This window comes from Drosophila santomea, chromosome 2L (genome assembly GCF_016746245.2).
Source record: "Drosophila santomea strain STO CAGO 1482 chromosome 2L, Prin_Dsan_1.1, whole genome shotgun sequence".
Taxonomy (NCBI): domain Eukaryota; kingdom Metazoa; phylum Arthropoda; class Insecta; order Diptera; family Drosophilidae; genus Drosophila; species Drosophila santomea.
The window spans coordinates 2,182,958-2,196,128 of NC_053016.2; the positions used below are offsets into that span (position 1 = coordinate 2,182,958).

Sequence of the window (13,171 nt, forward strand, 5' to 3'; positions counted from 1 at the left end):
TTGGTTGGTCGATGGGCCTGAAGATGCGCTCAGTTGCACTGCATCCGCTTTGGGGTCTCCAGTCGCCTCAGTTGGCTAACCAGTTTCTACCAGAGCGGCGTTAACGTTGACATTTCAAGTCAAATGCCCATAAACGGCGACCAGCCGGACGACCCCGCCCACGCCCTCCACGCCCCTGCTCAGTTCCGTGGGCCTGCACTGGAAGAAAATGCCTGAATCCTAACGATTAATAGCCATTCAAGCAAAATAATAACTTTTAACTGGGATTTTTTATTGCTATAAATAGTTTATTGAGTAATTGCCTTGATAAGTTAAAGGCAAATGAAACATTAGAGAACTTCAAGCCTATACATTTATTTTACTGCACTCCAATTTAGAAATACAATAGAGTTATTTCTTCAAGTGCTATCTTTTCCGTCGATAGCTGCGATGGCGATGACGACGTTTCCAAGTGATCACTGGCCCAAATTAGTAGCTTCGGTCATGGTGCGTCGCCCAGCGGGAAATTCCAGGGTGAAAGGGTGGCCGGCGGCGGAGGAGGAGAATGGAGAAGGGGAAGGGGAGGGGGAAGAGGCAGTGGATGAGGATCGCACTGGGGTCAGAGTTCAAATAGTCGTCCAATTGAGCCAATCAGCATCTGTACGTCTGTATTTCGCCATTGCAATGCAACCAGTTTGCTTCTACAGCGCCACCTCCCACTTCCCCCTTTCCATTGCCTCCAGATCCAAGTGAATCCGACTTCTCGGGTGATCGCTATAGTCGCAGCTCTTAGTTTTTAGTTCGATGCCTAAGTGCAGATAATTCATTAAAATAGAATGCCAATGTCCAGAGGCAGCCAAGTGGCATCCACTTGTGCTCTAGAATCAGACACCAAAACACAGATATGCCCGCACATACATATGTAAGCACACCACACACCACACACAACACACAGCACACATGGGCACCTACATACATATAGCGTCGGAGGAACGGCAGACAGCCAGCGATTTGATATATGCCCTGCACTATATGGTATAGTCCCAGATCTATAAATAAGTCCGGTCGCAGCCCCGACAAAGTCGCAGCTCCCGATGCGGAAGTATTTCCAGACGCGCCTCGCTTCTTGTTCTTCGCTTTTCGCCCCTTTATTTGTTGCTGGTAATTTGCCAATTACTAAACTTACTAAACTGCAGGGGGTGCTGGTGGTGCAGAGGGGGGTGGGGATTGTGCGACAGGTGACCCAGGAACAAATCCATGTCTGGAGCGGATGCATCAAGAACAGATACTATCCCTCTTTCAGCCACGAATCTGTAGCTAATGATTACCCTTTACTATATTCAGTTAGCAACGAAAGTGAAACTAAACCATTATATCACATTGATTTTCTATAGATTGTGCAATTAGTTTTCCTGGAAAATCCCGCATTATTTCCTCTGTGATTACACATCATTACTCAGATCCAGCACACACCTTTGCCAACCTCCGCAGAAGCCGATCTAAAGGGGATCGTCCCCGAAACCACCCACATAACATTTGGTAATTTTTCAGGATTAGGAAGACGCAATAGCGGCGTATCCTTTGCGTTACACTTTTCCCAAACTCAATTGAATTGTGTTCTACTCGGATTTCGGGCGAAAAGGATATTAGGCAGAGATCCTGTGCAGTGATCCTCGACCTGAATCCGAGTCCTGGCCTAATTGTTACACATTTCTATTGCATGCCATGCAACAATGGGTAATTGTAAGATTTTTGCCGCCATTGCACGCATTAAGGACTTTGCCGCTGGCAGTTGTGCGTCTGCAGGATATGAAATGTGCACCCAGCAGACGAGGAAAGAAGAGACCGTGGGAAACCTGCCCGAATCCCGAGTGGTGAATCTGGAGTCCGAACTCCGAGGAAGTGCGAGTGCCGAGCGAACAAAGGCCCAAAGCGGAAAACTGATCGAATCGAAGAACCCTGGTACCGTGATACCTCGATACCAACTCCAAAACCAACCAACGCTCAAATATCGATCGCTTTGCTGGCCAGGATTATGGCAGCCCAGAATCGTTCCAATTTAGCGCCCAAACGGTGCGCAGCCAAGCAGAACGGCCCAGCTGATGGAGGGGCTCACTGCTCGCCTACCGTATACCCTATGTTTCGAACTTCTTTTGCAATCTGTCAAGTGACTTGGTTACTCTGATTGTCGTGCAAGGGATATACCCCAACTGCGGCTGGGTATTGAATCCCAAGTGTGCACTTAAGGGATGAAAAAGTGATCGCAGATCGAAGCAATCCACAAGTGTTGGCAGGTTGAACCACTCCTTGTCGGTGTGTTGGTGCCACCATGCGATGGTGTGGGTTCATGTGGCAGAGTGTGCGTGTCGAGGGCACCTTACCACAAGAACGCAGTGCAAATGACGGTGAAAGGTTTCGGGTTTCATGTTTCCCGATGGCCGTCGAAGTACCCACTCTACATGGAGAAAAATTTCATGCACTTCTGTATGTTCCAATTATTTTATTTCGACTGCATAACATAGTTTAAGAAGTTGCTGTTACTGGACATCATAGTGAAGTATCTTAGCAATGGAAACTACCACATTAGATCTCAGTGCATTCTTTGATGAACCATCTGAGGTTCAGCTGGTTCCGTGGTCGGTGGTTGGAGTACAACCATCGCAGTGGAGGGCATTGAGCAAATGAGATTCGATATGAGCTCGGGACCGATCCTGTGCGACAGGATAAGCCGAGACAGAGCTCCCCCATGCTCACTGTGTTTGGCTTCCCCCGGGCATCGCTGGAATGTGGAAATCTTTATCAATTAAATAATCGCCGCACACACACACACACGCACTAACCGAGATGAGCAGATGATGTTATATGAAAAAGGGGCCTCATCATCATCAGCTGAGCCCTGCAGGCATCGCTGGAAAATTAGTGGAGTTATAGTCATGGATACAAAGTTAGGAACACAATTAAAGTTATGAAATATAAAGAAGTCTAAGGTATTGAAGCTAGTTTTACCACGTACCAAGTTTCACAACGATCTATATATTTTATAAGAATTTATTATCAGCTTGGCCATAGCTTACGTGAACTGGGATTGCAGTAATTTCTTTCTGTGCTGACCTATTTCAGCGACCTCGTCTGTGCAGCCGGAGGAAGAACTAGGATGGAGATAGTGCGAGATGGTGCACGCACATTACATCTGGAGTTGCAGCTTGGAAAATGCGCCGCACATCCGCTCCTCCGCTCCGTCCACTTCTCCTTCGATCTCTTCGAGCGCTTCTTGGAAATCGTTTAGAACCAGAACAACATCCATAGCCAGAGCTAGAGCCATGGCCATGGAAGATCGAACGTTCCGAGGCGTGGAAATGGCAGCAAATGAGAGGTACACACACTCGCACTCCAAATGAAAATGCTGTGTAATTAATTACGCAGACTGGCAGACTGAGGATCGCTGCGGGGTCTGAAAAGTGGAGGGGGACTTTGGAGGAACAAAGACCTGCTGCAGCAGGTTGGAAACACATCCAGCATCGAGTGGCCTGGGAACCTGGGAACCTTTTGGGAAAAGTCGGCGGACGAACGGAAAGGAAGTTATCCTAGCACATGGCTTATCGCCTTTGCGGCACAAAGGGAAATTACACATGAAAATCGATCGTAAAAAACATAAATTTCCCATTTTACGAGCGGAGGCAACAGTCGGAAAAGGCTGTGGCTCTAATTGAAAATCTATCCATAGTTTTATGTGTGTATCTTTTGAAGATCGGCTGTTGGTTCTACACGGTCTGAACCATCAAATAGTCACACTTTGGGCCAGATATGTGCCGATTGCTGGGAGGAAGCGTTTTTAATGGGTATTGGACTCGCAGTTCCTTGGTCATAAATATTCAAGTGTTTTTTGGTAGATTAAGGATCACTTACAAGGCAATTCATAAGCGTAAAGAGTACATTCCAAGTAATAGAGTTGAAATGGAACATGTAGAAGCAGGAAATGATTATGTTAAAAACCAGATGTTAGCACAGAAGTTTGGGAAATGATCTCAAGCCAAGTCTTAAATACATTCAGCCACTTTTCCCAGCTCTTCCCAAACTACTGTGTCCCACAAAAAAAAAAATGGAGCTAATCACTGAACCGTAAACGAAACACACATAAATTCCCAAGACGTCGAACAGGTTGATCGGTCCTCAAAGTCTGCTAAATGTTCACCCGATCCTCATATCGGTCACCTAATGGGAATCTCAGCGACTCCCGACAAAGTTTAATGAGGAAGCATGGAAAAGAGCACTCGGTAGGCAGTCAAACGGATCAGTTACATGGGTATCCAATCCCCGACTGCTTCCCAACCTGATTGGCCACCCACATGAACCAGGTACGAAGCCCGGGAGTTTCGCATTTTTGGTTATTAACTTGCAGGCAGAAAGAGCTACACAGAGAGAAATGTTTCTTAGTAGTAATCAGGATATACATTATTGTAATATATTTTCATTTCTAGACAAGCATTATATATGTTATATATCTTCATTTCTAATCATCTTATGAAGCATTATATATGTAATACATCTTTATTTCTAATCAGCTTATGAAGCATGCAAATAGTTTTAAAATGTTACTTTTGTTTTGCACATTTTATAGACATTTTCTCCAAGTGCAGGCTGGCTCATAAATGCTAAACTGATTGAGGCATATTGCCGACACATCGCGATGTTGTCTCGATTATATAACTTCCTCGATCGAGCCCCAAGACTCAAAAACCCCAAGCTCAAAAGTCTGGCAGGCGGCTGTGGCAAAAGTGTTGCAGACACGCTACCGTCGAAATCCGATGTGGGCCAACCCCCCACACCCTCGCTTTCCCACCTGGAGACTCCGACTCCAACTCCAACTCCAACTCCGAGTCCGACACCCACTGCCTTACATTCATAATCTATTTTGCCACCGCTCGCTGCACAGAAGACTGGGCTCCAAGGAGAAAGAGGGAGACAGCATCCGGAATCGGAATGCCAAAAATGAGACAAGCCTGCACTGAAAACAAAGGTGTAGGATTACGATAAATGTATTATAACTTAAAAGGGAGAAGTTCATTTGGCTTATGTAGTTATGTTCATTTGGTTTCTGTAGTTATGTTCCAAAAGCAAATGCAGTAAAGTTTTTTTTTTTAATTTTGATATCTTCCCAGAAGTTAAAACACACAAGCTTTAAAACTATTTATTAACTTAAGTTTGTGTGCAAGGGGCTCATTATTGTTTTTGCATAACCAGCGTGCTGAGTAAAGAGCATTATTAATGAAAGACGAGAGGAATTCAGGTTTGCAATGCGGTAATGCGCCGCCAAAGAAGAAAGAAGACGGCGCACAAGATGGTAATGGTAATGGTAATGCTAACCTGTCCCGCGATCTGCCGAGGAGCTGGCGGAGGAGCTGTGCCACTCAGCCAGTGGGTCGTCTCAGTCTCAGTCTTGGGATGGGTATGTGGATGGGGATGGGGATGGGGATGTGAATGTGGATGTGGATGTGGATGTCTTGCTGTCAGCTTGTGCGCCTTCTGCACTGCGCGCATGCGCCATAAATGGCGAAAAGTCGCTGAAAAAAAAAGGGGCAGAGAGATGAAGATGCGGCTGTGGAGAAATGGAGGAGACTGCCGCTACTGGCCACTGGCTGCTGGCTGCTGGCTACTGTGCCACTGTTCCACATTCGGATTACGGAAACATCTCCACCGCCAACAGGTCGCCGACAGGTGGGGTCCGGTTCGCTTCGACTGCCTGCATGGCTGGCTGGGATCTCATCGACTTGGCGGCGATCGGTGCGCTTTTCTCACCATTTCTGCATGACCTGCAATCGCCATGGATGCACCAGGAAAAATATATAAATCAAAGCACTCAACACAAACATGAGGATATAGATAGATGTACTAAAATTTAAGACAATATTTAATCATTAATATATATTATGTTTCCTTTTTTTTGAGAATGCAACACATTGTATATTATCATCGGTTATTTACTAACATATTTGACAGCTTCTTTTCTGCACGTGTATCTGATCACCTGCGGCTTCTCCCGCTGCTCCTCCCGCTGCTCCTCCTGCTGCTCCTCCTGCTGCTCCCCCTGCTGCTCCTCCTCCTCCTGACTCGCCTTTTGGCCCCTGCTTTGCGGTTCTCGACAACTTTCACCTTTCACGTAATCTGGCGAAGCCGAACAAATCTGTTTGGGCCAGGCTTTCGCAGCTCGTCGGAGCTCTCGGATCCGCTGGAGATTCATTTATTGTCGCTGCCATTTGCCAATTGACCATTTCCAGCTGGAGGAACTCAATTACAGTGCGCCGCTCCTCGCTCCTCGTTCCATTCGCATTTGGGTTCTCTGTTTATGGACCAAGCAGCGCATCATCTAGCGGTACATTGGCCATAGATTGCGGATCGCTGGATGTGGAGATCTGCGGATCTGGGGAAATGGGGATCCGGCGGCATCCGGGAGGGGGGCCTGGCAATCATTGAGGTAAATTACACACCCCACATCCCCACATTTCTGCGGTACTCCGATTCTGGTGCTCGGTGCGAAGAAGGAGGAGCTGCAGTCTCGATTTGGGTAAGTGGAATCTGTGGGACATGGCAATTCCAGGCAGGATGTAGCTTCTTTCTAATTGCGTCTCAAGGAAGTCGGTCATTTGGACTGCGAGTTGGTGGGCAGCTGAGCAAATGGATATGGAAGATACTACTACCAAGTAGTAGTATCAATCTGGATTAGGATCCAAATGCAAGGTAGTCAGTTCTTCATCACCCTAAACCCATTAATCGATATCCATATGCTCTTATCAATTGAATAGCTAAGCAGCACATGAACTGCCATGACAAAGTTTCCTTGATTTACAAACTTTTCCCATATCTACGCCCCAAACCATAAATCGCTCAACCGCCCGTTTGGCGGAAATGGAACTACTTCACCAGCCCAGAGCCCAGATCCCAGATTCCGGAATCCGGACTAAGCTGCTCCTGATTCACTGCTCTCTGGGTGGGTGAGAAAAATTAACTTTGCATGGAATTTAATTTACGTCCCACGGGACGATGATTTCCTGCCACGTCCTGCTCCCCGTCCAAGGCAGCTCCACCAGCTCCGCCAGTTCCGTAGTCCATATTCCGGAGATGCAGTGCCGAGCAGCCGAGACGGAGAATTCAGCTGCTGAGGCTGCTTCCGTCATTTCCTTGACGTAAAGGCTTCTTCTGCCTCCCCGCCCTCGCATTCCGTTTGCCATTTTCCGGATGGGGCATGGCTGGAAATGGAGAAGTGGAGAAGTGGACGAGGAGGGAGCCACAGATGCCGGCGGCAGAGTAACGCTTCCTGCAGGATGCGACATCGTAGTCAGATGTCCAATTCGCCCCGCACTCCCCGCCCTCACGCAACTGTGGGCAACACGGCGAAAAAGCGGGAATTCAAATGGATTTCTAATATGAAACTTTAGTGCAACTTGGTTAATTTCGTCCTTAAGGACATGCTTAAATATTAACTCCATGTGGCTGTGTAGCCTAATGGATAAGGCGTCGGATTTCTGATCCGAAGATTGCGGGTTCGAGTCCCGTCATGGTCGAGCATCTTCTTTACTTTTTGTGTTTTAAGTGTATGTTGAATCCTTCAATTATATTTTAGCACTTAATATTTGCTTAAGCTGCAGTTGAGTCGCATTTTCCCCTGTGCTGTGTCCTGTTTCACTTGTGTGTACATTTCCATGGAGTCCTGGCGCTCGTCCTCGTTTCGTTTCGTTGTCGTCCTGGTCTCCTGTCGCTGCTGTTTACCCGCTTTAATCAACCCATCCAAATCCACATTCATGTCCATGTCCACGGAATGTTTTGTGCTCTGGCGGGAGGGCGGGAGGTGCTGCTTCCTGCCCCCTGCGTCACTTCCTTGCAAATGCTGCAGCTTCCGTTTCCGGGATATAATGTTCATATTTTCGAGGACATTTTCAGGAAATAAAGTACGTCGCCCTCAGCCCGCCGCCCACTCCTCTTGCCGAAGGGAATGACGATAACAAACCCACTGCCCACCATTGCCATTCCATGCCATTCCATGCCGTTCCATGCCCTCACTAGTCACTTCCTCTTTGGGAGTCCTGGCTCCTGCCAGCAAACTTTTTGCCTTGCGCCGTGTGCGCATTTATGCCAGAACGGAGCCTGTCACAGGGCCACCCACTGACCCACCTCCGCCCACTCAATCCTACGCCCCGCCGCTCCCCGTTCACTCTGCTCTTTTTGCTTCCGCTTTGCCAGCAGGATACAGGATGCAGGATGCAGGGTGGTGGTGGGTGGCAGAGTCTGTTTGAATTTTGTCGCACTTCCTGTAGGTGGAAAAGCTTCGTGCGTCTTCCGCTTTCCCAGAGCTCTGCTCATCAGCAACGTAATTTCCGCACAGCCAGAGCAGCTGCCTCCGTGCTCATGGGTGGGCAAGGATTAAGAGTCCAGACAGCCACTGGGGCAGGACGGACTTTAAGCAAGCTGCTCGTGCGATGGAGGACACTTTAAGAAAAGGGGGAGAGTAAATACAAGTTAAATTTCTTCTATCTTCGGTGATTAATTTCGTTTTATTTAGAGAGTAAAGCATACAAGCTAAATTCGAAGTTGAAAACAAAGTCATACAAAGCTATATTCAAAGTTGAAAACAAAGTCAAAGGTTAAGATGGGTGAGTTTATATTGGGAGCAGTGCATTTTAGTGAGTGCACACTGTCTGCTGGAGTCAGAGTTCAGGTTAATGAAGTGCCCCGACGACAGCGACGGCATATCGGATCGGATTGCCTGGGCAACAAGTGCTCCTCCATCCCCATCCCCATCACCATACCCATCACCATGTCCATGCCCATGCCCATGCCCACCTCCTGGTGGAGGTATCAACGACTCTTTGTCCGCTTGGCAGTTCATCAAATTCTCATGTGACCAAGCCAAGTAAGTTCAATTCATTCGAAATTTGATATGCGCTTCACATATTTAATGACTTCTTTCGGTTGCCGTCTTTACATAACACTCGATTCGATGAACTGCCAACGATCCCAATCCGATTCGATTCGATGCGATGCGACACGAATCGGATCCCCTGTTGCACCCACCTTATAAAACCGGGCACTTGTATGTACTTGGAGAAAAAATAATTAAATAATATTGTTGAAATTATGTAAAAAGAGTCTTAGAAGTAAAGCCTTGTTATTCTTTGTAAATCTGGAATTCAAAGTTGTCCAAAGTTGGTAACTAGAATTTTTCGCAGTGTAGGGTTGGGCCTTGCCTGGGTAAAAACATGCCGCGGATATTCCCCATTTCCATGTCCAATCCCTCAGCCGGGATGGGATGGGATCCCCAACCCAATCCCCGCACGTGATGGAACGTGGATCCGTGGCTGATGACTGGAAGTGGCGGTGTCGGTGGCAGTGGCACTGGCAGTGGCAGTGGCACTTGTGGCAGCGATTTGGGATAGATGTTGCGTGTTGCTGCTTTGCTGCTTGGATGTTGCTTACCACGCCCTTTGGCCAGCGGAATGCATTTGTATGCAGCGTGGCGGATGCGACGGTCCGAGCGTTTATTTCTACATTTCTCGGTGCACTGGAGGAGTGGGGAATGGAGGTTGGGGAGTGGGGAGTGGGAGAACGAAGACCGGAGACGGAGGCCCAAGGAATGCGCCAAACCGCTAGCCAAACAGAGAAGCCCAAAAAAAAGAAGCGAGTGTTTCGGCCACAAGTTGGAAAACATAATAATACAAAGGGGAACGGTGGCGAGCTGACAACAAGTGGGAGTGCACTGCAAGAAAATCTCTAGCAGAGCACTCATCATATTCCAACCCAAACAATTCACAACTTTTCTAGCAGTAAACTTACAGCCAGCCATTTTTGCTTTGATACTACATACAAAAACTAATATGAAAGCATGCTACATTTTCTCGCAGTGCACAGTTCTTGTTATTTGAAACCCGGATTTACACCGACATTAAAAAGAAAGAATGAACAGCAAATTACTTTTACCGATCAAGCAAGCTGCCCGGCAGAAAAGGCACAACAAAACCCAAAACCCCAAATCAAAATGAGAAGAGCCACAGCGACTGTAAGCCACAACATTAAAGTCGGATTACAGCAACAACAGCTTGGAATGGCCAAGATAACCCGGCTGCGACTGCGCCATCGCCATCGTCATCGCCATGACGGCCCAGGGAACGGAGAACACCGCCTGAATACGAATGCATAAATTAAGCCACAAGAAGCGGCGGCGGAATAAAATTTCCTATGTACGAATGCACTTGTCCAAAGGTTCACTTCTTACTTCGCGCTCCTCGCAATTGATGTGCCCATCCCGAACTGGAAATTGTGCATGCAGAGCGGAGTCCGCGGTGGGCGGCTGTGGGAGCGGAATGGGGACGATGCGGTTGTGGGGAATTCCGTTTCCTTAGAAGCCCAAGCTGGTAGAAATTCTGGCACTCCAAGCGCCACGAAGCAGCAGTGATGCGAATACTAAGGACGTTGTCAAATTGCTCATCGAATAAATCAATTAATGGCCATTCGAATGTGTAAGACAATTAACAATCAAATGCAAGTGAAGTTATTTGAAAACTACCATCCTACTTTGTAACATAATGGTTATATAGGCGTTTAGACATATATAAAAATGATAACTTTAATAGGTCCGAGTTTCGTACATGTGTATGATTAGGTGTTTATACATATTGCAAATAACTATAACAAACAATAAGCGGAACAGATTCCCATCATTATCGAAGCCTGATAACCTGCAGCACGCATCAATCAAATCGAATCGAATTGTAATGAAATAATTCGTTTTAGCACCAACCCTTGGCACCCTTGCTCTATTATAATAATTTAACGCTATGGCTATGGCTACGCGAAGACAATCTAAATTAGTTTCACAATCACTGCGAGTTCGCTAAACTATTTAGCATGAGAAGCCCAACGAATCCTCCCACTTAAGCGTACAACTTAAAATATTTACACAGAATCCCAGCTGTCCGCCCCCCCGTCGAAAAGTCGCTAGTCTTGTGTAAAACTCCTGAATCCCAAGCCATCCATCCACTTCCTCCACTTTGGCATTCCTCGTTGCTTTCGATGTGCTCAGAGCCAGAGCAGGCGTTGATCCCAGGCCTGCGGCTGGGCCAAATCTCAGAGACCCGTGTGGCTCGTCTGCAGCTGCTCGATGGAAATGGACAGCTGTTCCAGGCGCTGCATCAGCTGCAGCATATTCTCCTGCGCCTTGTTGGTGTTGAACTCGTTGCCGTGCTCCAGCGAATCCTCCTCGGCGGCAGCCAGTTCGAAATGCAGTTTGGCCAGGCTCTCCTGCTGCTCGCGGATCTTGGTCATCTGATCCATTGTGCAGCCGGAACCTGCTGGGAAAGTGTAAAAGGATTAGCAAAATCAATGTGCTAGATTTATACAGACAACTGCACTCACCGAATGCCCTCAGCTTGCCGGAGTGGAAGTCATCCAGCAGTCCGAGGAGGGCTCTTTCCATGTGCTTCACATCGGGAACTTCGGAGACAAAGGAATGATGTTTAATTGGACGATCGTCGAACTTATCGCTGTGGACACTGGCGTTTGGCATCGATGCTGTGGGATTCTGGCGACGCTGCGTTCGCGGTGTGTTCTGATTGCTATTGTTGTGCTGATTGTTATTGTTGCGTTTCGTGCTATCGTTGTTGTTGTTGTTGTTGTTGTTCTTGGGGGTGTTGTGGTTGCTTGTAGCTGTGGCTGTGGGATCAGGTGTTAGCCACTCGCTGCTCACCAAAGTGATGGCGTTCAAGCTGTTGGCACTGCTGTGGGTGGGTTCCAACTCATCGCGATCTGCTCTCGACATGAGTTGGTCAACAAATCAAGTGTGCGGGATATGAAAGTACAAATAATAAAATACAAGAAACGAAGAAATCATAAGTAAGAACTGAAAACTGTGCACAATTGTAAAATAAAAACTAAGTTAGTAAGGATAGGCTACTACTTTTGTTACAAGTAAGCGAGTATTAATATAACAAATAAATTCTAAAAATAATGACACAAAACGTATTATAGATGACGGTGACTAAACCTCAACTGGAGGAAAGTCCTGCCGCAGGCTGTTCTGTTGGTGCTTTTCGCACAGGCTTCGAAGGCTTGTAATTTCAATAATGGAAATTATAAGCACCTATCAAAGTGTCTGTGTGCGGGTGAATTGGGTGGGGAACTTGTGTACATGGGCTGTGAATAATGAAATGAATGAAATGTGATGTATTCCGGCCATATGGCCACCGAAAAAGTGCGTCATCGCGGGCGAAGGTCAACGATGGCCGTGATAGCCGGCAGTTAACCGGATACTTTATCATTAATGGCGGAATATAAGGCGTTTGTGAATATCTACATGGCAGATGAACGAGGTGTTATAATGTAACCAAAATACTGTGTGAAATTAAGTTGAAGTATAGAAAAGGGTAGTCATAATGTAAGGATATAAGATTGCGCTTGTTTGGCACAATATTTGTAGGGAATCTCTACTGTAGGCGAAACCGAACACCGAAGCCTTCCCAGCTGACACCAAAAACCGCGATCCACAGCGACTGAAAGGCAGAGGCGATGGGTTAGTGGGCTTTGTGGCTACACCCACCTTTGAGCAGTTTGCGCGGCCGCGTCTTGAACTCGAATCTTTCGTCTCCGGCGCCGCCGCCCCCGCCACTGCCGCCGTGCGCCTGGGGGCGTGGCCGGCGCTCATTCACGTAGGTCACCTTCGTGGCAGCTTGACCCTGGCCCTGGCTCTTGTCCTTCTCCTTCTCGGATATCGTCCTCTCGATGGAGCAGGATGCGGAGTTTCTGCTGCGCGTCGTCTCGCCGCTGGATATTCCTTTGATTTTGATCTACAAGAAAGCAAGGATGAAGTGTGTGTGGCTTGCGCACCAGAATCCCAGGGTAACTTACATTCGGTACGGCGGGCGAGGCGGGTGTGGCCGATTTCGGTGCGCTTTGTGCTTCCTCCTCCGTTTCCACATCGTTCACCAGCTTTTGGCGTTCCACCACCTCATCGTTGGGCTCCATTTGGCTGCTTTTTCGTGCTAGATTTCGCTGAAATCGCTCAAGAAAACCGAATTTTCTTTGTTTTTATTTAGAAACTAGCCTATCGAGACCTATCGCACTTCGATAGTTCGATATTTTTATTTTTTCCCCGCAAGAGTGTGACCATAGCCGAAAAATGACGAAAATGCCTAACTCACATTTGCGT

The 13,171-nt window shown here is 47.3% G+C and overlaps 1 protein-coding gene and 1 non-coding gene across 5 annotated transcripts; one reads left to right on the top strand and one right to left on the bottom strand.

The window, feature by feature from the left end:
- Positions 1-7,465: 7,465 nt before the first annotated feature.
- Trnar-ucu lies at positions 7,466-7,538 on the top strand. The gene has a single exon. It is a non-coding gene; the product is annotated as a tRNA-Arg (tRNA).
- A 3,030-nt stretch (positions 7,539-10,568) lies between these two features.
- LOC120458172 (coiled-coil domain-containing protein 28B) lies at positions 10,569-13,119 on the bottom strand. Of its 4 annotated transcripts, none has more exons than XM_039645732.2 (4): positions 12,871-13,119; positions 12,563-12,809; positions 11,383-11,460; positions 10,569-11,318 (listed from the first exon to the last, which is right to left on the bottom strand). In XM_039645732.2, the coding sequence occupies exons 1-4, from the start codon at positions 12,985-12,987 to the stop codon at positions 11,095-11,097; spliced, it is 666 nt and encodes a 221-aa protein (XP_039501666.1). In that variant the 5' UTR covers positions 12,988-13,119; the 3' UTR covers positions 10,569-11,094. The 4 variants fall into 4 exon arrangements, with proteins under 4 accessions (XP_039501666.1, XP_039501667.1, XP_039501664.1 ...); XM_039645733.2 differs by having other exon boundaries at positions 10,569-11,315; positions 12,871-13,118; XM_039645730.2 differs by having other exon boundaries at positions 11,383-11,772; positions 12,871-13,116.
- Between the last annotated feature and the right edge of the window lie 52 nt (positions 13,120-13,171).